Source organism: Panonychus citri, unplaced genomic scaffold (genome assembly GCF_014898815.1).
Source record: "Panonychus citri isolate SS breed McGregor unplaced genomic scaffold, ASM1489881v1 Contig00134, whole genome shotgun sequence".
Lineage (NCBI taxonomy): Eukaryota > Metazoa > Arthropoda > Arachnida > Trombidiformes > Tetranychidae > Panonychus > Panonychus citri.
In genome coordinates, this window is record NW_026515539.1 from 3,695,649 (window position 1) to 3,721,923 (window position 26,275).

Consider the following 26,275-nt stretch of genomic DNA (forward strand, 5'->3'; position numbering starts at 1 on the left):
TTAAATTTAAATCTATTTTAAACTGAATATCGTTGATTATCAACACTCAAAAAGTCACAATTAAATTGGTAAATCTATTAACAGACTCTTTAGATTAAGTTGATTACATGGAGCAACTTGAAAGTTAATTAGAGTATTAATCTACAATTAAATCACTTGATGGTTATCCTCATCATCGAGTGTTAATCATTCATCTCATCATCATGACTTTAGGGTGTTGATGTATATCAGCAATCAGATTATTCATTCAAGTTTACCAATAAAATGTTCATTCAAATTAGAAAAGTGAATATGAAGATGAAGATGAAGAAAAAAAATATTATTAATATTTAAAAGTTTTTCCATGAAAACTATTCAATGTCATGTTAACAAGTCCAACAATGATGAAGGTTCATATCATATGAGATCATATCGTTGGTGAGATGATGATAACATGAGGAGTGGAAAATGAGAATGCTAAGAATCATCATTGAGAATAATAATGAGATGGAATCTTTTTTTATTCTTTTGCTACTTTTTCATCATCTCAGATTCATGAGAACACATGAGAGATGAGGATGGAACGGTAATAGAGGAAAAGGAAGAAAATATCAGAATTAAAAAGAAGATGAAGAAAGAAAAGAGAGAGAGAGATGAACGATAACAGTGATTTTATCTTCTTTTTATTCACATTCAGTTGATTTTCACTTGGATAGTATTTCACATAATATAATATCTTGAGAAGTTCAGAACTTTTCATTTCGATTCATTGATACATTAAGAATAAAAAGTGACATTAATGAAATAATATTTTCGTTTGGTGGTTTTGTCTTCATGTTTGTGAGATGTTAAAGGTGAGAGAGAGAGAGAGAGATGTTTGGGTTGTAGAATTGATGAAGATGCAGATGATGGACCATGATGATTGAGGAGAAAGCGAGAGGAAGTTAAGATGATGATGGAATTATATTTATATATTAATTTTGATGTAATTATTAGTAAAATTATTAACATCTTCTTCTTGATTATTGTTTCATTTTCATATTTATCGGTTGTTATCATAAAGGTGTATGTTTGGATAATAATAGATGTTCCTGTTGAGATGTAAATCTATCATCAATATTGGATGTTAATGGTTGTAATGAAGATGATTGTTGCTGATTGTGAGGAAGAAGAGGGGATGATGGTGATGAAGATGATGAATGATAATTGGCTGGAATTAGGTTCTCTTTAAGTGCCAATGTCTTCCTGGTCTCATCATTTGAACCTGAACGGTTTAGATTACAAGAGATTACGGTTCCCACTCCACCTCCACCACCAACCATTTGATTTGATTGAGACACTGGTTGGCAAGAGGTGAGTTGATTTGGTGATGAGGATGGGATAGGAAGTGGACTTGGTTGAAATGGTGAAGGTGATGAAGATGATGAATGATGATGGTTATGAGTATAATATTGATTCTGTTGAAATTGATGATGAACTTGATGATGGGGAAGATGGTGAAGATGATTATCTGATGAATTGTTGATTCCATATTGACTTTGATAGGCTCTTTCACGTAAACGAAAGTCCATTGTTGAACATTGTAGGCACAATAAGTAACGAAATGCTTTCCGAAAATCATGATGAAAGGTAACATAGATTATCGGATTAAGCATTGAATTGGTTAATCCAAGCCAATAACAAAGTGAACTAATCCAATGAGGGATTGCATTAACTGTCTCTGAAAAGGGACGAAGCAAGGCCAATATGAAAAAGGGTAACCAACAAGCGGTAAAAGCGGTCATTATGACCCCAAGGGTAATCGATGCTTTCCTTTCTTTAAGCATTGATGAGGTTCGCCTCTTATCGGTGCCCGAACTCAACGCTGCATGGAAGGACAAACGATCGCCCAACGATTTTCGTACACCACCAAAAGTTGAGCAAAAAGTATTTGAATTTGTTGTTGACATGCAACTAGAATTGTTACAATTAATTGGACTACCATGTGATTGAATTATACATGAATGATACTTATTCTGAGTTGGTGTCGGAGGTGATGAAGTGCTAAGTGTTGATCTATGGTGCGATTTAGTTGAGGATAACATTGACTCTTTTACCCGTTTATATGATGAAAGTAATGATGAATGAAAATTATTGTCAGAATTGGTTGAATTATTATTATTATTAACATTGAAACTATTGTTGTTATTATTATTGTTACTAATTGAATTATTATTATTATTATTATTATTATGATAAGAGCTTAATTTTGGTGCTGTATCACTTATGGTTGTTTCATTAATTGTTATTGTATCTTTACAATTAATTAAACCATTGCGAGGTGTTGGTAATGTTGTTGTTGGTGGTGGTGGCGGTGGTGGGGTTGTTGTTGTTGTTGCTACTGTTAATGTTGGTGATGATTTAGTTGTAATTGTTGATGATTTATCAATTTCATTGAAACACTCAGCACCAGAGTCTCTTGTTTGTTGTTGTTGATGATATATTAATGAATGATCAATCTTATTACCATGTTGACATTCACTATCACTCAATGTTGATTCAGATTGCTGATGAAAATCATAATTAACTGATGCACTTGATGGTTTATCATATTGTTGTTTATTGCAAGTTGTTATTGTTGATTTTAATAGTGGTTTAATTACAGGAAAATAACGTGAATGAGGTTGATGTTGTTGTTGTTGTTGCTGCTGTTGATGGTACATCATATTTGTGGAGTGGGAATGTGATGAGGTTGAATTGAGATTGATATTATTGTTGTTATTATTATTATTAACTAAGCGATCGGTGGTGTGACCTAATGAACGCAGTTCAGCATCGACGACTGATTTTGCTGCACCATAGATTTTATAGTAAAGTATTATCATAACTCCAAGGGGAATGTAAAAAGCTCCTAAGGTGGCATATAATTGGTAGACAATTTGTTGAGATACCTGACAGGTTGGCTTATCATCGGGTCCATGTTCATTACCTAGAACCAGAAGAGGAGGGACACTGATGAGGCACGAAGAGACCCAAACAATGGCAATGAAAGCGGTCATACGTTTGGTGGTTCGTTTAACACCATAGGTTAAAGGTTTGGTTATGGTTAAGTATCGGTCAACTGAAATCATACAAAGATTCAAGATTGAGGCGGTACAAGAGGTTACATCAAATGAGACCCACATGTCACATAAAGTTGGACCAAGATCCCAATAACCTTTTACCTCCAGGTTAAGTGCTAAAGGCATAACCAGTATGGCAACACAAAGGTCAGAGATGGCAAGGCTAACCAATAGGTAATTTGAAGGTGACCTTAGTTTACGGACTAGAACCACAGATAAACAGACAAGTATGTTACCAATTATTGTGACGATTATCATTAAACTAAGACAAAGGGTTATGGTTGTTTCGAGGCTTGAAAGCTTTGAGCTCATCTAGGTTTAAGATTATCCTTCTAATCACTTGAGAATTAATTTGATTATTAATAGTGATTATTATAATTAGAGTGATTTTGATAAATCTATTATCACGTTTAAAGTTGGTAATGTTTATTGGGTGGTAACGATAATTATCAAGAATCGTTGGGACGTTTACAGTTGATTGATTAGAAAGTAACGAAATCAATTGGTGATAATTATGATGTTGTTGTTGATGATGACGATGATGATGATGATGATGATGATGACTGTTGTTACGGTCAAAATGATGATGACTCTCAATACTGTTGAATCCCATGAACATATAAATCTGAATCAATTAATCAAAATGTGAAGAGAAAAAGTTAAACTCAATCAAAATGGACAATTAATTTTCTATCTACTTAATCATCTTGGATTGAAACTACTGCAACAATCAATTGAATTTATATTGTTTACATTGATTGTTTTCTTCATGATGATAATAATGTTTTCAGGTTTGATTATGATTGATGAGGGTTAACAATCAATGAACAATTTGAAATCATCATCATCATCATGTTGGGTTTTTTTTGTTGTTTGTTGTTCAAAAATCAATTGTGTCTTTTTTAAATTTGGTATCTTAATCAATTGTTACCAAACGTAATCAAACAATTAACAAGGTAAACAATTTAATTTTAGATAGTTAATTGTAATTGGTATTACACTATTTCAATGTAATTGGTAACTTACCTTATTGTAATTAGTATTTAATTGTTGTTGTTGTTGTTGTGTTGCCTTGATGTTAAGATGATGATGAAAGTTATATTGTATGATTTTCTTAATTGTAATTAACTAATATAACTTGTAAATTTGGTTAGTTAAATATCACAGTTGGTAAATTAACTTGATAATGTGATTTAAAATTGACTGGAAAAAAATATATTTAAATCAGGAGATAATTTTGTTTATATTCATTACTAAATTACAGGAGTAATTAAGGATAATCATGTAGTAATATTGTTGATTGTTGATTGTTAAATTGATCAAATTGTTTGTGATTAAGTTGATTTTCAATGTCCATGGAGCCAATAGTTACCTGTTTAAATGACAGAATATCAAATAGATCAATTAATACTTGAGGAAAAAAAATAGTTAACTTATTATTATTCAACAATTAAAGTTTAACAATTAACACAATTCAATTGATTAATTCACTGAGATGGTTATGAAATTAAAAACAGAATAAAAGTAAAAATTAAGTTTCTAACTTATTATTGTTGGTGAAATGAGCACAGAAATTTCAACATGCATGTAATTCATGATTGAAATTCATTCTTTAACCATAACATGATGATGATTACAAATGATGATCAGAATTATGATCATGATGAGATGATGAAGATGATGAAGATGATGCATGAACTTGATCATGCGTTGATATGGTTACTATTTAAATTAAAAGATAACATTGGTAATAATATTTACCAATCGTCCGATTTGTTGATAGAGTGGAAGAGAGAGAGAGAGAGAGAGAGAGATGGAGAAAAATGTCGAAAGTCATAAATAGACAGAGAAAAAGAAAGGGTGAGATGATAAGAATGGATGAAGATGATGACCTTTAGATGGATCATCTCAACTTCATCTTAAAGGATAATCTTATCTTCGTAGTGATTTACCGTTAATCCAATCATTTGTTTTTCCATCATTGTTTTCTTATTAGTGGAGGTTATCATTTCTGCTCTTTAATTGTGATTCTAATTGTTTTGATTATTTATCTTTTCTTATAATTTTTTTCCTCATTTTTCTGTGGTTTGAATTAATTGGTTGTGTTATTTTTTTGTTTCTGCTACATCATCACAATTAAGTTAATCAATTGATTGGAATGAAAACTTTTTTTTTTAAAAAAAATGTTGACTTGAAATAATAACAGAGAAACAATTGATTTCTTGATTATCAGTTGATTAATTGCTACGAATTGGCTGAATGTTAATTGTTCATTGTAATGGGTAATCATGAACATGAATATTATGGTTAATCATTGGGAACGAAAAAGTTTCATGACTAATTTGGTTCTAGTCTCAAATTTTGCAACAATTAGATTAAGAATTGTATCAATGAGGTTTCCATTGATTGTAAATAATCAATTATTTGTCATTACAAGTTAATCGTAACTGTTCAAGACAATAATTGATTCCTCTCATTGTAATAATCAATATCTAACCAACTACATCTTAATTCTGGATTAGTGATCATGTTACTTGATTTATTATCATCAACAATATAATTAGAAAGTAAAGTTTGATAGTCTGTTGGAAATCGTTTGCTAATTGTTCACATTATGCTGAACAATCAAGTTGATTGTTACGAAATCGTCGTTTTTTTATCTATCCTGATTTTCATCAGATTATTTCATGTTAATCCATTCACTATCTCTCTCTCTCTCCCATGTCTTTCTCACTCTGGTTAATCTTTACTTTCTTTCATCTTCATCATCAATCTTTTTATGTTTACCTATTAAAGGATGAGGATGATAAGGCAAACGTTTATTTTCATCAACAAACAAACTTGATTCTGGTTGAAATTCAAGCATCAGGATGAAAATGTCATGACGATGAGTGAATATGCTGATAATGTATTATTATCATCAATTTTTCTGCCAATTTCTCTCTCTCTCTCAATCATCATGTACGATAAAACCTCATTCATATAATAACAACTTGAAACTTTATTCAGCAAGTTTCATGATCCCATGAGAATCAATCAACAGGCTATTTGGCAAAGGTTAAATCAATTGTCATTGTCAAAGTGTAAGAAGATGAAGATGATAAGGAGAGAGAGAGAGGAAAAACTAAATATTCTATTCCAATGGAACTGAAAGATCACGAGGAGATGATGATCATCATAATGACGAGAAGTAAAAAACCTCATCAAACAGACAATAGCTCAGAATAGGAGATAACATAAATTTCATGACGATTCTGGTTGATTAGAAAACAAAAACACCGAGAGAGAGAAAGAGTAAAAAAATTGAACGAAAACATTGTCTTTACATTACCATTATTATTGTTTCATGCTATTTATATGATCTGTCAATTCAATGACAATAACATGAGATCTGAATCTGAATATTCATATGCATATAAGGATAACATGGTGAGGAAAATAAAGTGAAAGTGAGTGATCAGTAATTCCAAGTGACAATCAATTTTTTCTGCAATGATAAGCAAAAGTTATCATGGTGAGATAGAGATGAAAATTTGATGATTAAGACTCAAATGAAGATGAAAGTTCCAGATGAGATTCTAGATAAAGTTCAATATAACATGGTGAACATGATCAATTCATTGTTACCTCGTTATCATCATTCAACTATACAGGTAAAAATATTTGTTTTTCGTACTTTTTTCATCATCAAGATTGTTCATTTCATGGAAATGCATTTCTGATCAGTATGATCTTTACTCCCACCCCACCACCATTACCTCGCCCACTCTTATTTTTACCTCTCTCTCTCTCTCTTATTATTTTCCACCGCCATTGATTTTTGTTTTTCTAACCTCAATATCAACCAGAATTCATGTACACATATCGTTTCATGATCGATAAGCTTTGATCATCTCGATAGATTAATTAATCTGAAGGTAGTTCATTTGTTTATCGATCAGTTTATCTCAATAATCTGATGATTAATTTCATGTTAACCTTGATTACAATTCAATGAGAAAATCATTATAACGATAATAATAATAGTGTGATTATCGTTAATCTGTAAATTTCTCATTGTGATTTAATCACAATTTGATCATAATTAGAATGACAATTTATTAATACAATATACAATTTACTACATTAATGATTTTCCTTAACTCAATCATCCTAATCAATTAGTAATAGTAAAAAAAACGGATTAATTGAGACACTTTTGTTTTGCACTTAAATGATTTAATAAGATTGTTATTACTACATAAATAACGGATTAAGACTTGGGATTAACTGATTAGTTATGGAAACTTGAAGACAATTAATTCAATCAAGTGAATCAAGTTTTTCCAAGCTAATATAACCTTGATTAACTACATGATCTATGAGTGTGATTTACAGTTAATTTAATATAATAATTGGCTAGTTGTTAACATGATTAAAGATGAGATTTAGTATGAGAGTTAATCAAGTAATTCAACAATAAACTTTAATTGAATTCAATCAACCAATCAATTAGACAATTGTAATCAACTTGAAATTGATTGGGAAAGATAGGATTAATAATTAAGTCTAGAAAAACTTAATTGGTGATTTGATTAACCTAATTTTTTTTTATTTAATATCTTTAACTTTCTTTCAACTAATTAAACAAAAAGCAACAATTAACCATTAGAAATTGATTGTTACCATTAATAGTTATTACTTTTCTGTTATTTTATTGCTGAATTAATAAATCATTGAAGGTGACGATTAATTGTTATTGACATTTCCATTGATTAATTTATGGTTAATCAATCGATTGTGATTAACTTTTATTTCAAATTGCAATTGATTCTAATCATCTGAAAGGTTATCCTAACCATTTAATTCATAAATAATCCCAATGAAAAGGGCAATAGATTAAATCTGATGAAGATAATCAAGTCATCATCTTTAATATTATCATCACAATTAACTAACAGTAAATTAGATCGGAATACTTGATATAAATACAATTTTCCAAAGTTAATTGACTTTAATCAACAATAGAAAATATTAAGTATGATGATTAAGAAGAAGAAAAAAAAAGTTCCAAAAAAAGAAAATAAATTCATGATCATTTCGAATTAAATTGAATTTTTCTGTTAATCGAATTTTTTGCTTTTCTTCTTTTACATGAAAGAAATAACCAGAATATTAAATTCTTCCGGATCATCAACAATCATATCATCAGAAAATTAGCTAATCACCATCATCTAATTATCTATTCCAATCAATTAAACTTAATTTTCTTTCCATTGACCGAAAGACGAAATTTTCATTCATCGAATTGAGAGATTTTTTTGTTTTTCTTCCGGATGATAAGCGAAAGTCAATCGATTACATGGTAATCATGATGAATAATATTCAATGAATCAAGATTATTATCTGAATCGGTTCTCATTCTCTTTGGTGTTTCCATCTTATTCAGGGTAACATGATAATCTTCTTGATTGTAATATAATGATCAAGGTAGTTGATTCTATGAAAAGAATATGTTTGAAATATCTGAGAACAGGGTAAAAAACACTCCACTGATGAGGATGCAATTTCCATTATTATCATGGTTAATCCAGTGATCATCAGTTTCATCCTTTTCTTTTATCTCTCTTTGGTTTAAGCTTATGACAGAAATAGAGTGAAAACAATTGTTACCATGGGAATTTTCATCATACTCTTTTCTCATCATCAGACAGTTCATTGTTCACAAAACTGTTTCTCATTCCAGAAATTCAATCTAATATCATGGTTTCAAAGCCCACCGAGAACTGATCATCATCATCATAATCATCATCATGAGTGGTATTCAAACAAGATGAAATAATAAGTAGTCATAATAACGTATTTATATAATATAAAGATGAGATTATCTCAGCTACGATTTTGATAATAATAACATCACCATCAATATGTTCAACAAAAAAGTTCTGTACATTTACAGGAAGAGAAAGATGAGTTTTAATCCTTCCTTTTTTCAATTTACATGGTAAAAGATTCTGGTTACATGGTGATAATCATGGCGATGATGATGGAGATCATCATGTGATAAAACTTATCATTAAATTCATTGTTCGAGTTGATAGTAACCTGAGATATTAATCATTAGTCTCTCTCTCTCTCTCTTTACTTTCTTTCTTGTGTCAAATTGAATGAGATAATTGATGAATTTCGTTCATGATAAACTAAGAATAGAATAGCACAAAATCTAAAGAAAAGTTATCATATAGCCTGAGATTAAACCTCATGGCGACTTTGGAAATTCAATAAAGTTTTTTATTCTAATAACTTTCTAAGTATCTCAATGAATTTTTATCCATTTTGTGGATTTTATTATTGTTAATCTGAATTTCGAATCTTTTTTTTTAAAGTTATTCCATTTAATATTCTTCTTCTTTTAGTTGATAAATTTAATCATCATTCTCTCATGTTTTTCCATGAGATGAAACAACTCAAATCATGGAGGAAAATAATCTCAACTCATTTCGAAAGAAAATTTCTCATTTTCTTTTCTACCTCAATATGTTCTCACTTTGTTATATCTACAGATTTTCTCTTGTTATTTTCTCAATCTTTTCTCCTTTATTCCTTTGTTCACAACAGTTCAGAACTTCATCTACCCTGAAAATGGGTGGAAAATTTCATCAAATCAAAATTTTCGCCCCATAATGAAACTAGATAAAAAAGCGAACCACATAAAAAGACTTACTCATCTAATCTGAGACTCACAAGATAATAAAACTGATTCATAAAAATAAGAAAGTTCCATAAAGTTCAGCTCACAAAAATTTCATTCTCTCTTCCACCATGAACACCATGGTTAACTCTGATTCAAATTTTTCTACAAAAACTATCACATATTTACACACAGAATATGAAACCACCAGAACTTTCTATCCTGTTCGAAATCATGAATTCTAGTTTCAAAGTTAAGAATCGAAATATCCAAAAGAAAAGAGAACAACATTTTCTTGAAAAATATTCCTTCTCACGGTGGACAGAAAATTCGTGTTCATAAACATCATACTTTCTATTCTTGATGGGGACATTATTTTCTATCATGAAATGGATTCTATGAAGAACTTTATATTTCCAATTTATCGTCAGAATACAAGAACAACAATAAATCAAGTGAAATATAAACACAGAGAAACAGGGAAATGCTCATTTTCCAATATTCAATTGGGAAGGAACTTTCTTCTGATTCAGTCGCAATTTCCCATGTCTTTGGGTGTACAAGGGAAAAACATGGAAAAACAAAAATACAAAACTAATAACATGGAGCTTATGTAATAACAACTATTAATATGATCCCATGTTAAAGACAAATTATCATTACCTGAATGAAATGAAAACTATGAAAACAATGAAACTTTTGTTGAGCGTTATTATCTGTTGATCATCATTATCAGCATCATGTTGTTCAGTAATTTATTTGGGTGAAAATGCTTCAAGAATATAATTTTTGTACATGATAACATTGTTGATTATTGATTAAATTTCATTTCAATGTTACATTGTATTTGATAAGCTTCATCAGATCACAATCTATCACATTCTTATCATGATTACTATCATTTTCCAGAGGAATAGTTCTCTGTCAGAATTTTCAAAAGTTTTTCTTTTCTTCTGTTACATGATGAATGTTAAACGAATGGATTAAATTCTGAACTTTCTCTCTTTTTCTTTCCATGATATTTTTTTTATCTCACACTTATCATTGAATATTTTACCTTCGTCAGCGTTTTAGTAACGAGTTCATACTCATGTTTGCTCCCTGAGAATTTTTTGTATTAACTACAATCAACACATTGGAACGAAAGAAACTTGAAAAATCGCCATGATTGGAATAAAATATCGATTCCAAATTCAAATCACGTTCTAATGGAATTGATCAGTTGTGTTTGATTCTCTCTCCTATTTCGACAAATGGATTTTCAATCATCTCGAACTTTTGGTAATGAATAATTTCCATGAAAATCAAAGTTCAGTTTATTTTCTACAAGGGTTAACCTTTTTTTTTCTCCTGATTAACATGTAACAGATTCGAATAGAAATAAACAAAAAGTTCAGAAGATTATATTTATGAAACTATCGAAAAGTCAAAGAACTCATCTGTCGAAATTGTCTTTCTCTCTCCCTCTAAGTAATCTAAAAGTTCTGAACTCATGAAATGAGAGAGAGAGAGAGAAACTTGATGAAATTTTCTTTACAGTATTCTCAAATTATTCCATGATATCATCATCTCTCGACAAGTCTAAATAAGAATATTAAATTCAAAGATTAGTAATTTTAAAGTTTCATATCTCTAAAATATATTAGAACTTTTTTTCTTTTCTCCAACATCTCGAAACTGTTATATCCAATTCTAAGATTTCTTTTATATCGAAATGTTATTTTCTCCTCTCACTCACTCTCTCTCTCTCTCTTTTCAATAAACTTCGTTACGCTTCAATCGTATGCTGAGAATCGTTGAAACTTCCATCTTCTTGTTTCCATTATGATCGCACTTATAATTGTAGTTCACAAGTTACAATCGAATCGAAAGAATCTAGAATTTTATCGATTAGTTTACCATGATGATATTAAAGAGAGAGAGAGAGAGAAAGAGAACGAGAGAGAGAGAGAATGAATGATTGTTGTCGTTTTCTTTATTCAATGTTAACATGTTTCACTCAGAGAATCATCAAGAAACAGGGTTACCCTGAATCAGAATCATGATTATTATAAGAATTTAGTAATTCAGGCGACTCATTATATTGATCAATACGATATTCAGTTTTTAATCTTAAGGTTTAATTGACTTCTTATTGACAAACAATGAGATTGGAAACCATGAGAAGATATTATTATGAATGAGAAACCTTTTCAGTCGCAAACAATTAACTAATCAATAACTGGTTCTAACAAATAACCAAATGATCATTAAGTTATTGATTCGTATTTTTTTTTCTCGTTACAGAAAAAAAACATGATAATTATTAGAATCTTAATCAGCATGAGTTTATTGGGTCAATTACTTTTTCATTTGAATGGTCAGTTTGTCAAAGAGGAAATGATAAACTTTTGATAACCTTCAACAGAATTTACAACTTTTCCATTGAATCAATGAGATTTTCTCTTCCAACATAAACTTCCGATTCAATTTATCATTTGAGAGAGTAAAAGTCTCGACCAGAAAATCATCGTATCTCTTTCATGGTAAAAAAAAAGTCATCAACATGGAAGAAATAAAAAATCTTCTCAATGAATTTGGAACTTTTTTTTTTACCATCAACAAAATTACTATTATTCTTCTAGTTGATTGTTGATGAGATAATTGTAACTAAATGGGTAACAATTAAAAGGAATTCATGTTATTCATTTAATTGTGACTCAATTTAGATTAACAGATCAATGAAAACATTTCTAATCAACGAAAAAAACAAAATTTTAATTCAGTTACAACGGAAGGAAATTAACTTGGTAAATTGAAGGGATAATGTTGATAATGAAATTAACAATTAAATTAAAGTTTAACCTTTTCTAATATTGGATAATAATCATCAACGTTTTAATTGTAATCAGTTTGCAACAATTAACCAAAGATTATCAATCATTGTTAATCCCTTAATCATTATCAATATGTAATTAATTGGTACAATTAATATAAAATCAAGTCATCAACATATTCAAGTGTTTACTAATCAATTGATTATAATCAATAACAAACATTTTCAGTAAACTGTGAACAAAACTTATCTTGTAAAATTAATTATAAATCAATGTTAATCAAGATTCATCAATGACAATTAAAGTTACAATTAACTATGAAAAAAAAAGTCTTTGTCTTACCTTAAGTTTTGTCAAGTAGATGGAGACAATTAATTAATAAATTAAAAGATGATCAATAAAATTGTTGTTGATTAAGATGATTTATAATATTGAACGAAAATAAAACACTAATGATGAAAAAGATGCCGTTGTAATAATTAACACATCAATCAATCAATCAATCAAATAGACAATTATAATCACAGAGGGATCATAATTTAAGAGGAAAATTGTGATTGAAAAACAATTGATGATCAACAAGAGAGAGAGAGAGAGGAGGTGGAATAGGTAAGAGTTAGAACACAATTAACTAATGATTAACATGAAACGTTGGAGAAAAAACAAAATTAAATGAAAACCATTTCAACACAGTAATTTAAGTTAATCACAATTAGAAAACAGAAAGAAATTTAAATCCGATAAGTTGATTGTCGATGTAAATGTAAACTAACCGTAAGGTTAACATGAAACAAAAAAGAGTCACAATTAAACTCGAACAAGAAAAAAGGTAATAAGTTAATAACTCGATGGTTCAAGTTAACTCAATGAGACTCACATGGGAACTGAATCCAAATCTCACCCGATACTCATCATCCTCTCTCTCTCTCTTTCTCTCTATCTATTGCTCTCTCTCTCTCTCTTTCTCTCCCTCTCAGCTGATTCAAGGTAACCAAGGAACCATGTGATAGACTTGATCCTTGAAATAGAATCAATTTTCAATGTCAATCATCTTTGATATGGAAAAAACAAAACTGATAATATCTTTTGAATTACATGTTGATCATCATCTTGTTTTGTTGTCGGAATATTGATGATTAAATTAGAGGAGAAAGTGTTGGTTTCATCATCCAAATGATAATTATCTTTGGAAAGCAAAATCTATTTGATAACTAAAGATGATCATTGTTTAGATTTGATTCTTTGTTTACAGTTAATCAATAATCTTTAATTGTGATGCTTATTAATTTTGCTTTATTTTTTTTTCAATTGTTCACAATTTACCTGAGCAAAAACATGACCTGACATAATGATTACTGTTATTTTCATGTTAATTGTTTAGTTAATTTTTTATTTTACATTTCAATAGTTAGGCTTTTGATTGTTACCTGGATAGTGTCAAGTTTAACTAATGATTAACCTTGAATTTTAATTGTAACGGTAAAAAATTTTCTATGTACCTTTTTATTTATCATTATTAATAATTTATCATTTATCATTCATTGATTATTAACTTTGATAACTGTTTCATTTTCCCATCGTCTTTATATTTAAATTTACATTGATGATGAATTTAACTAATTGATTAACAATAATTAGCAATTTAATTAGTTACTATTTGAATATAACAGTTGACCAAACAATTGATTGTGATTGTGATTTTCAATTAACTTTTATCACCTTATTGTTGAGAGAGATGGTGAAACATTATTAACTGTCTTAAATGATGAAATAGGAATCAGAATAAGTTAATACCCTTGGGGCATTAAAGGTTAACAATAAAGGTTTTTGCCCAATCAATTGATTTAATCAAACATACTGATGATTATGATGATGAAGGTGATGAAGGTTAAGATTAAGACTAATATGATTAGGGAGATGAAAATTTGGGATTAAAATCAGAGAGATGAAGATGAGGAAATTAAATTTGATTAATCTGCGATTGATTCAATTGTAAACATCCAAACATCAGCAAGGAAATGATTTTGCAATTTATCAACAATTGATAATCAACATCATCAATTGATAATGGTAATGATGATGATGATGATGATGATGATAATTCAACAATCAATATAATAAAAAAAAGGGTGAGATTTAAATTGTTGTTTAAAAAGCAACAATTTCTTACAACATTATGATAAATTGATTTAACTTATTCACTTTCCCTTTATTTGTAATCCATTAAAAAATATTAGACATTAACGTTACCCTATTTGTGAAGCAATTTATTGATTGTTTGCTGATTTGATTGTTGTACTTTTTTGGTTAGATGATGAAAGTGAAAATTACAATGCAAAGTCAATCAACTTCCTGCAATTTACTTTCAACAGTGTTAGTTGGATGGTTACAAATGACTCTGATGATCATCATTTTCAGGCTCAAGAATCATTTTCAATACATGGATCAAGTTTTTCATTGACTATTCAGCCTCAGGAATTATTATCCTTAATCTTATATATTTTTTGTCCCTTCCCCATGTCAAAGTCTCCTCTTGTTCACCCTCCTCCTCCTCAGCATCATCATCACTCTCTCAGTATCCTCATCACTTATTATTGTTATAATAGAAATGGACTGTGAAAGTTATATACATCTCCAGATGACCTGAATAAAGTTGAATGTACTTTCAAATAGCATCATCATCATCTTCAGGATGCTTTTTATTGAATCCACTGAAAAAGGATCAGATTAAAGGATAACCCACAAAGAATTGGAACCAAGGTAAATAGAGTTTATTTACTTTTAAATCAACTGATCACCTTTTGTTAATCATTGAGCAAAAATCCATGAAAGTGAAACCTTAATCATTATAACAATCAATTCATCCTGATAAATTATATATCTAATAATCATTATTAGTAGAGAGCTTGACGACGCTCCGCCCCGTGGGCGACGTCGTCAAGCTTCCTGTTAATTAATTAAAATTGAGGCGTTAGTTTATATTAATTAGTATCAACAATTAATAAAAACAGAAGAGTTAATCGTCACAAATTAAACCAATTAAAATTGTAATTAAAAGCCTCAAGATTTTGATTAGCAATATAGCCAACGCGTAAATGAATAAAATTAACAACCCATAGTAGTCATTATGAAAAGAATTTAATTAAAACGGAAAATTAAGGTTACATAGGGTGGTTATATAGTTTAGAATATTAATTATAATCAGTGGTTACAGTACCAACGTTGTCTATTTGAATGATATTATCATACTGCAGAAAAGAAGGAGAGTAGCTGAAGTGAGAGCTGATTTGAATTGAATTCAACTCTCATCGTACCGTATTTGGGTGTGTTTATGTACCCGTATTTACCAGGAGCATTATCAGGAGAAAATCGAAAGCTATTAAGGGAAGTTATCTTTGTATGTATCAAAATCGTAATTAAAATTGTTTGAATCTCCGAGAACATCATGGACTCCTCTGAAAGCGGTCATGCAACAAAACGAGCTGAAGTCTGTCTCAATAGGTCTGCTAGGATATTGCTCACCATTTACAGAACAAGACATTTTATGAGGTTAAAATGCTTGAAGCGATAAGGGCTCGAAGATAAACTTCCTTCAAAACTGGTATTATCCATGAAAGCTGCAAAGCATCGTCTAGGTATTTGCCCTACTATAGCATTGTCGATGATACCACTCGGTGAAGTACTATGTATAGTGAAATACTTTACTCTTCTAGTAATCGGGTACTTTAAAGGACTTGATTTCAAGGCATTTTAAGAGCAGATTGCATAAGTGGTGTCATTTATATTTATGTACAGAAAGATAAGCATCCTTGAGAGCCAATTCAGGTTTGAATAAAGCCGAATCTTGTGTATAAAAATAAAATCAGACTTTTGTTGATAAAGTTTATACGGATTGAATTGATCCCGGTAGTGGTCTATACTGGGTTGCTAAATCGAAATCTAGAGCACCAATTATCTCCACTACCTGTCCTCTTCATCCCCTTTAGAGTTAGCTTCAGTAAAGATAGGTCTTATCGGTTCTGATCTAAATGTTGATACGTTATCAGTAATAGAAGCGGAGTTTTCAAACCAATACGCAGCTCTTCCTGATCCTAGTTTATCATAATAGCTTTTATTTAACAAAGTATGAAAAAACTGATATAGCTGAATGTTGAACATGATGTTGATACTTGTTTGTCTCCAATTGAGACTTCTACATCTCGGAAAATACCATTAAGAGCGTTTTGACAAAGCTCTAAGTTTTTCCATTGAGCTTCAGTAGGCTTTTCTTTTCCTACAGGTTTAAATTTAACGTTGAATTTTAGATATAAACGAGTTCTAGCTAACGAAATCAATTCGTCGTCGTTTCCTGTAATATAAAATTCTATCGGACTTTCAGCGTTAATAACTGCTAGAGGTCTAAAGAGATTTGGGATGATTTTCAATCTGATTTGTTATCGGAGGTAATTTGAATAAGTCCAACTCGGGAAGAAGAAACATTTCATGTAACTTAGTTGATGACATTGTCAATAAATTTAAAGTTGTTCTTTTCGATTTTTCACTTTTGGTCTAGAAAGTTTTGCTGATTTTTTTGTGGTAGTTTTTTTATTACTTTGTTGTTTACTAGTCCGTTGTTTCTTCTTGAATGTTCTTTTTTTAGTAGTAGGTTTATTAATAACCTTTTTATTAGTATAAGGAGAAACAGGTTGTGAAGGAGCTCTTTTCTTTCTAGACTTGATTATTTTAGATTGAATTTTTGCTGGTTTATCATCTTTCCTAGCGATTTGATTTTTATAGTACTCAAAAAGATTATCAATACGCATCATGTTGAAAATGAAGTGTAACGATTGTTGTTCCTGTTGTAAATGAAGCGTTTGCACGTGAATTATCCTTTATATTGATAGATACTGCCTCTAAATCTGTTATCTTTACGTTTCTAACCTGTTCTTTATCAAATTGTATAAAAAGATTTTCTCCAAATTTAGAGGAAATAGGGGCTGTCACGTAGTTCAAAATTTGTTTCTCTCCTCCACCAACACAAATAGGTTCTATTATGTTAGTTTCAACAGTTAAAACTTCATTCTGAAAGAAAGGTATAATTGGATGTTGGCTTACGATCGTATGTTGATTTACCATAAGAGGAGGTAAACCTAACACCTTGTTCGTTTCTTCGTCGAAAACTGGAAGTATTTTAACTTTGGTGCCATCTTGTAAAGGTATCAAGCCTGGTGATATAGCTATTGTTTTGCCATTTGGATTGAAATACATGTCTATTTGGGTTTCAAATATATCATCTTGGACAGCAGATATAAGATGCTTTATGAGGTCACTAGCGTTGTTTTCCAATCAAAACAGTTTCTAAGGGTGGTAATACACTATACGGTTTAAGAGTTGTAGAATCAACAAATCTAATCGTAATATTTCTTTTTGATATCCAAGTAATAGGGATAACTATTTGAGTTAGACTAACTTTCCAGGAGCCTGATAAATTCAGTCTTTTAGCTAATTGGTTTTTAAATCTCCCAGGAGAGTTATCAGGAAAGAGCTCTTTACAAGCATCACTTCTCAGGATAATATCAAAATTTTGCGGAATCATTTAGATAAATTAGAATCTGAACTTTTCTTGTTTAGAACAAAGGAGATGGTAAAATATATCCAAGACAACTGCTCATTAGCGATATCCAAAGTGATTCTCTTTCAATACCTAAACTCAAATTTATAATACCACGAGGATGACTATTACGATGATGACAATCTGCGCTATGAATAGAACATATTCAGGGTTTTTATTATAATTATAATCAGTATCATTTATAATTGTTAATTTCTGATTCGGAGATCCACTTGTTAAACCTTGAGGGGAGTCCAACCCATTTGACCTTATACCAGTAACATCCATTAGAGAATTTTTTCTTTAGAACAGAATCAACTTTGAACGTTTTATTAGCACTAAAGTTTACTTTTTGAATCTCCTCTTTATAATATCGTTGGAGGGTTTCGTCTCCTTGTTTATTTCTAAGCTTAAAAGTATCTTTTTTATCTCCTGATATATTTCCAGTAACGTTGAATGTTTCTTTAGACCAATTAGGTAAATATCTCTATTGAAAGCACCAAGATGTTTTCCAATTCGAACTGTGTCTCCAAATAAGATACTTTCATCATTATTCAGTCTTTTATTCATTATTTCTTGACCGTAAGACTTGTTAAACAATAAATCACTTTGAGACTAACGGCTTTTCTAGGAGTTGTTTTAATTGAACGATGAATGCTATCATTATAAGCTGTAACTATGTTAGGTAACTGGTTTACCCAACGTTTGGTATTATTACTAGTCATGAATCTGAATATTTTGTTTTTATGGTTCTATTAAAACGTTCAACTAAAGCACATTTTATTGTTTGATTTCTTGTGGTAAAGAAATCAACTTTCTTTAGCAAGAAAATCTTTAACAATACCATTTACAAACTCTTTACCTCGATCTGTTTGTAGATAGAGAGGTTTATGTTCACTGAAAACTTTTTTCAAAGATTTAACGATCTCGTTTGGTTTTTTAGATTTAATAGCTATACCCCAAGCGTATCTAGATAGTACATCTATAACTGTTAGAATATATTTATAACCGTAGTTACTTTTTTCTAATGATCTCATATCTGCTAGATCAGCCTGAAATTGAAACATTTGATGAGGAGCCCATGTTTTGTTTCTGATGAATTTTCGTTTTATTTGTTTGTGTAGAGTGTAGGCATCTTGTTTAGATAACCATTTTGTTACTTGTAATCGTGTTATACCATGTTTCGATACAGCCTTGAATAAAGGTTCAACCCCACCTAGACTACTTGGCTTAACAGGATCGTAGTAGTGAGAAGATAACAGAGTCTCTATATTACTCATTTTAAGGAATGAACCACTTGTTGGTTCTTGGTGAAATTCGTCTCGGTTGGGTATTTACTCTTTTTGTATACTTTCTCTTGGGTGTTTCATTCACAGACTGATCATCTAATTCTATTGTCTGGCTATCTGTGTCGTTTTCTAGTTCTTCTTGTTCAGGATTGAGATCAAAACTTGACTCGGACAATGCTTTATCTAAATAGTTCACCGTTGATGTTTGCATAGAATTAAGTATTAACTTGTTCGGTATATCATCGATATTAGCCTTAGAGAGAATAACAGGTAGATGTTCAAATCCTTGTATGTATTTTTCTTGTTTTATAACTTGGAGTAATATATCAACAATGTCGCTTCCTAACACTGGTTGATTATTTGTTGATAAAATCTCTATTTTCGTTATAGCACTTTTAAGTGCTAGTTGGAAAATAAATTTGCTAATGATTTAACCTCATCCAAAGTGAAGCAGCGTTTTGTGTCTTGAATCTTAACCGAATTTTTGTTTTCTTTTGCGAAGAGACTTCTTTATCGTATTCTTTATCGTATTCTGGGGTAACAACTGTTTTTCTAAACATGATTAAGATGAGAGAACTTTTTCTAATGAAGGTCCTAGGATCCGAAGATACTTTATATAATCATTTAAAAGTCGAGAATTTACTTTTTTTCTATTCTTACTCTTTTTAGACAGACCATAAATGAACCTTTTGAGAGGTTTAAGCTGCTTCTTTTGCTCGTCCGATAATGTTAAGTTTCCTAAGAGTAAGTTCATCGTAATTTCATGTAAAGCAGCATGTAGATATTGGTTACAATTAAGCAACTTTATTATTTTGAGTTTAGTACAGTTTGAAGTTGATATACTTGTTGTTTTAAATAAATCGAGACAGAATTCTAGATTCTTAGACATCTTCAGATTGTGTATACAGTTTGTTCGTCTTTTGTTGAAGGGATTATATTAGTTCTTAATCTCAATTCTTCTGGAGTTTGCTGAGTCGTATCTATTAAAAGATAACTATATGGTTGCTTTGTAGCGTCGGTATACACTGACATGAAGTTCTTCACTTTTGAAGGGAAAAGTTGTTGACCAAGTGCATTTATCTGTTTGAGATCTCTTCGGTTTTTCATTAAAACTATTATCTGGCTATTCAAACTTATATTTCTCATTTCTTTACCTTTAGCAAATATATTTTGAACTATTGAAATAATACTAAATCCTAGATGATGGCTCCCTCTTGTAAAAAAATTTGAAACTTCACTTGCATTTGCTGCCTCGCTCATCAAGTCGTCGAGTACAACAACATCAGGCAAAATTTCAATTATATCTTCTTCACTAGGAACTCCTTGATTATATGTTATGCTGCAATTGGGTACGGGAATATCATGAGTTTTTTGGTTTATACCATAACACCATAATACTTTGAGATTTTTCGTTTGATTGATAAATATAAGCTTTCTATGGTATTTCAAAAGATCTCTAACAAAATGAGTTTTACCAGAGCCCGTTGGACCTCCGATTAAAGCTGTAAAAGGATGTCTTAGCATTATTGCTCTGGATGATACCTTCATTTTAATACAGAGTATCGGTTAACGATCAACTATTATTCAACTAATATGTATAATGTTACTGAGTCAGAGTGAGATAATAATACGGAATCAGACGCCAAACGAGGACTTTATATAGCAGCGTTAGATCAATGAGAAAGTCTACATAAGAGTATAACCGAAAGGTAGCGTTGAATAATCTTGCTCAATTATACGTCTCTTATCGTAGACTAATCTATAAACTTTTTCATACTCATTAGATTGAACTTGATTCTCTTTATTTGTTTTGAAAACAAGTTGTTCAACATGTATTTTTTCTTCAGATTGATTTCTAATAGAGTTTTTAATAAGCTGCTCCATAGTATCAAAATTCAACTTTTCTCTCGCTTTATAGTTCATTGTAATTCCTTTTATTTTACAGCAATAATGTAAATTACTGCAACTAGGATCCTTAACTTCATAAGCATAGTTTTTAGGACCTCCTGATACAAATTTAGTTATATATGAACCTGTTCCATAATCTGAAAGTTCATCAGTCAACTCTCCTAAATAGTCTCCTAGCTTGGGTCTGAATTCGTCATTATCGGTCTCAACATAAATTACCGAATCAGTGTCAAAATACAATATTCGGTTTTCCAGTTTTTCTAATAAATCGTAGAGTTTAAGCCTTGCGTAAGTAGTAGTAAAGGCAGCAATCACGACATTTGAATGTTTAGAATCTTGGATAAACTCTTCATTATCCTCAAACTGAACCATCATTGTAGAATTATTGACTAAAAAAGCATCAGTCACAGTTTTAGAACTATCACTCAAAATTTTCAAAAAATCTGCAGGCTCATGCATGTAAACAGTTTGTGGTAAGTTTGTTCGCTGAGCAAACTTACCCCAAAAACTGTTAGCCATCAATTTTGCTTGTGTTCTCAGCGATGGATTCTTAACGATTTTATCTTTATCTAAAATGATACCTTCCTTTGATTTATAACTTTCAATGTAGCTATCTTTATCAGATTCAGTTTCAATATTCTCCGGATAACCACTTGATTCAACTTTCAATTTAAGCCATTTATCCATAAACGAGCTAAAAAACCCTCCTTCTTTATTGACGCTATCATACTTGATGAGTTCCCTGAAATTCCATACTTCATAGATTTTCAATATCTCATAACCTTTCTCTAAGGCTTTCTTGAGTTCAGGTGTTGTCCAAGTTCCTACAAATGCTCTTTCTTGATCAGAATGAAAGCAATCATCTTGATTTCTATCTTTAGCACACTTAACACAAAGAGGAAACATAAGTTTACCATCAACTCTCACAGGAAGAACCGGTAAATACAATTTCTTAGGAGCAGAAACTTGACAAAGAACGAAACCGTCATAATTATTTATATCTATACCTTCATAATCGAGATTGAATTTAATAACTTCAGGATGTCCTTTAGGAAAGGCGCAATACTTAACAACGTAGGGGTATAAGCTAGTAAAATCAAAGTATCTGATTTTTTCATTATTTTTAGTCTCATAAAAAAGTTTGATAGCATTGGTTCGACCTCCAAAAAAAGCATCACGAGGATTAAGAGGTGGTTTTCTGTTACGTTTATCCTGTAGATACTTTTCATACCGATCAATCATTTTTTTATCTTTCATTTCATTTTCATGAAATTGACACTCCCATATTATCTCGATGTCATAACCAAGAGTTTTTAAATCTTCCAACTTTTTCATTGTATTGAAATACAGCGTATCCATTGACTTATTAAGCCAAGTAGTACTAGCAATTTCTCTATCATTTGGATAACATCTTTTACATCCATGATAGAAGCAACCCAAGAATTCGTAAATCGTTTGTGATTCAAAATGGTAACCGTCAACAAAATATTTACCAATTTTTTTCTCTTTTATAATAATGATTGATTTTTTTTCTGATAACCAATCTAGCCAAAAGTCACCAATGACTGAGCTTTTTCGTCTTGGTTCATATCCTCTAGAAGGAATAATAGCAATAGATTTAGGGGGTAAGAAAAAACATTTATAAACCTCCATACAAGCTTGGGCTATAGTGATACATCTTGATATAGGATCAATTGATGTTTGTTCCCTGAAACTTTTTCTAAACTTCTGAAAAGATCTTTGTAGTATACTTACATCCAAAGCACAATATTTGATCAACTCATCCTTGAAATTGAAATTTTTATCCTTAACTTCACTATACCAATCCAATAAATCTGTCCTTTCTTTAGGAGAAAGATTATCAACGTCGTAAAACGATATGTCAGGATAGGGTCCAACGTAATTCCAATTTTTATTCAAATTGAATTTATGTGGAAACCATCCTTTTTGGGAGTTTAATCCAAAAGCTTTTGGAAGAGCTTTTAGAGGCATTGGAAGAAAAGAAACAGAATCTAAGAACTTAACGTTGGCAAAACTCATTGTGATTATTTTGGATCCGGATTTAATCACTTTAGGAGTACCAGCAATGTGGTTATCATTAAGATATTGTAGAACGAAGTGGAAATCATAAGCTTTACCATTATGAGCTATAACGAAAATCTTAGGGTTATTAGAATCAATTTGAATAACATTGTCATTTAATGTTTTACGTAAATCTTTGAAAATCCATTTACAAAACGTTTCAACACAATTAGGGCCTTCAAAAACTTGATCTTTTCTTTGACAGAGAATACATCCAGGATTATCATTATCTTCACAGTAACTACAACAATGCGATGAACATAATAAATTAGGAGTATGAATACCTTCAGATGAAGTGGTACTCTCAATATCGTAATAAACAATTGCTTTGTAAGACAAGTCCTCTTTTCTAATTTTATTAAGATTCGGCTGTACCATATAGCAAAAATGACGTTTAGATTCAACTAATTCTCTACATGTGTTGCAGTAAAATTTATAGCAAACATGTTGTCGCTTTGATTTAAATGTGCGATTACAATCCAAACACTTTCGCAAACTATTACAAATCTTATTTTTCACATGGTTTTCATAACAGTTTGTCTCACAAAACGAACGATTACAAGTATGACACTCAATCTCATCGATTCCAGTACATGCAGGAGTACCGAAACAAAACTTACAAGTACTTTCACATTTATGATTTGATCTTTCTCGGTAACCTTTCACGCATTTTTCGCAGAAATAATCAAAACCTAAAAAAGCTTTAAGCGATCTAGTAGGGTAATAATGATTATCACGATACAAAAGATAAATAGATTTATCAGAATCAGGTCCTTTGAATATAACTGTGGAGGTTTTAGCATCCACCACAACTATACGATAACCTTCTAGTATATTTTGGAATTTTTCTAGTTCTGCAACTCCACAATTAGAAAAGGCTATTATTTCAGCGGATGTACAAAGCTTCTTAGCTGCAACGAGCTGTATCTTTCCAGCATCATCTTTCAACCTTCTCCATTCTTTCCCATCTAGCTTATCAGCAATAGCTTTACCTACAACTAAAGACCTAGCACAGCAAAGGCCGTCTCTTTCGATCATAATAGCTTTTGTTGACCTTCTTTCGTAAGAATTTAAATCTGTATCTCCGTACTTTCGTTTACTTCCCCCACCACTAGGCATTTTTATGATAACTATATCCACTGTTAGAAGACCTTGGAACAGAAATTCGATATTAGATTGACAAACTTTGAATATAGCGTTAGTTATTACGTTTCTAGTCAACTGAGACCCTCTTTGAAAAGAGATCCATATATCTTTTACCAAAGTTTCGTTTCTTATCATTATCTTAATCATATCTGAATCATCGACTCTAAAGCCAATGTCAGCTATTGCTCGAAACAAAGTATTCTCAATATTTACGATGAGTGACATCAATGATTGTGTTTCTCTTTGTCCATCATATGTTATTTCTATCTGTCGTGAAATTTCTATGTAGTTCCATGATGGATTTGTTCTTTCACTGGTCGTGAGAACGCGATAATTAAACATTTTAAATTATATTTACAAATTTTATTAAGGATTATAATGAGTACAAGTTATTTTTTTCGTTTTACGTTTTGAATTTTTTTTTGTGTTTGTGAAATTTTGTATTTTTTTTGGGTTTTCAACTTTATGGCTATATGGTAAATTAATTATAATGATAAAGAAATAAAATCAAAGATCGAAAGAAAATAAAGAAAGTAAAGAAAAAAGAATAATGGAACTTAAAAGTAAAGATATTGAATATAGATATAAAGTGTATCGAAATTGGATAAATGTTGATTAAATGATAATAAGTTGATTTGCTATATAGATAGCATCATAATCGTCATGATGATGTTGTTTACGATCGTCGGCGTTTCTGTTGAAGAGAAGATGGTAAAAGGTTATCTTTAGTAAGATGGTCTTTATCAATACCATAGGCAAGCTCAAAGCAAGGTGATCTCTCGTTATGAAAAGCTGCTAGAACGCCATCTCTGAACAGTTTATTCGATTTCTGTTCATTGAAATGAACCTGAAGAAGTTTAACAGCTTCCTGCTCAGATTTCTCGAAAAAACTCATTATCTTGATGAAAAGCAATTGGATCTCTTTATCATGCTCTTTACTCATCATGAGATCTTCGAACCATTTCTCACAAATTAGCGAAGATGGAGTAACAGTAATGCAGTTATGATCAGCAGGCGAGAGAACTTCATATTCAACGTTATTTCCTCGTTGTTTACATCCAGGACACTTTGTTTTTATGTAATTAGCCGCAACCTTGAACAATACGAAGCTCATACAGTTGAAGAGAATATCGCTGGCAACTTCCTCAACCGAATCGAAATTTTCGACAAAGTAAGCCATGGGTGAATGATCCTGATTAACCTGGTAATTTCTTTTTTCTGGAGCATAATTCCGCTAACTTTGTCTTTCTCAAGTAAGACAGCGTATTTTTCTGTTGAAGATTCATCTTCATCCTCAATCAGGTAAACAGAGCGGCGATAATAAGCGTTGTTAGTAAAATGTTGAACTTCTTCCTCGCCTTCTTCCAATAGCTCTTGAAGTTTGAGCAGCTCTTTAACTTTGAGCCGTATACCTGTTGGAGTCCATAAACCTTCTTTCGTCCAAACTCTTAGATCGATACTGAGCCAAGTCTTACGCATATCAGTATCTTCATGAAGAGATTCCTGTTTAGCTCTGACGACACGAATGGATTTGGTTTTACCAGCTAAGAATCCACCGCAAGTGCTTATCAAAGAGAACATCAAGTTATCCCATTCCATCTTGGCTATATCGTACTATTTTTCAGATTCGGAAAACGATATTGATCTTTCTGTTAACTACTTGTTTTTCTGATACTGCAGGTTCGTACTAGATG

At 30.8% G+C, this 26,275-nt stretch overlaps 1 protein-coding gene across 5 annotated transcripts in view; it reads right to left on the reverse strand.

The window, feature by feature from the left end:
* Nucleotides 1-633: 633 nt before the first annotated feature.
* LOC128391053 (octopamine receptor-like) overlaps nucleotides 634-26,275 on the reverse strand; it is a 45,246-nt gene continuing 19,604 nt past the window's right edge. Inside the window, exons 1-3 of one of the 5 annotated variants that reach the window (XM_053350884.1) lie at nucleotides 12,909-13,485; nucleotides 4,107-4,452; nucleotides 634-3,705 (exon numbers count right to left, since the gene is read on the reverse strand). In XM_053350884.1, the coding sequence (XP_053206859.1) occupies nucleotides 1,035-3,392 (2,358 nt within the window). In that variant the 5' untranslated portion in view covers nucleotides 3,393-3,705; nucleotides 4,107-4,452; nucleotides 12,909-13,485 and the 3' untranslated portion in view covers nucleotides 634-1,034. The other 4 variants (XM_053350886.1, XM_053350889.1, XM_053350888.1 and 1 more) reach the window with 4 other exon arrangements.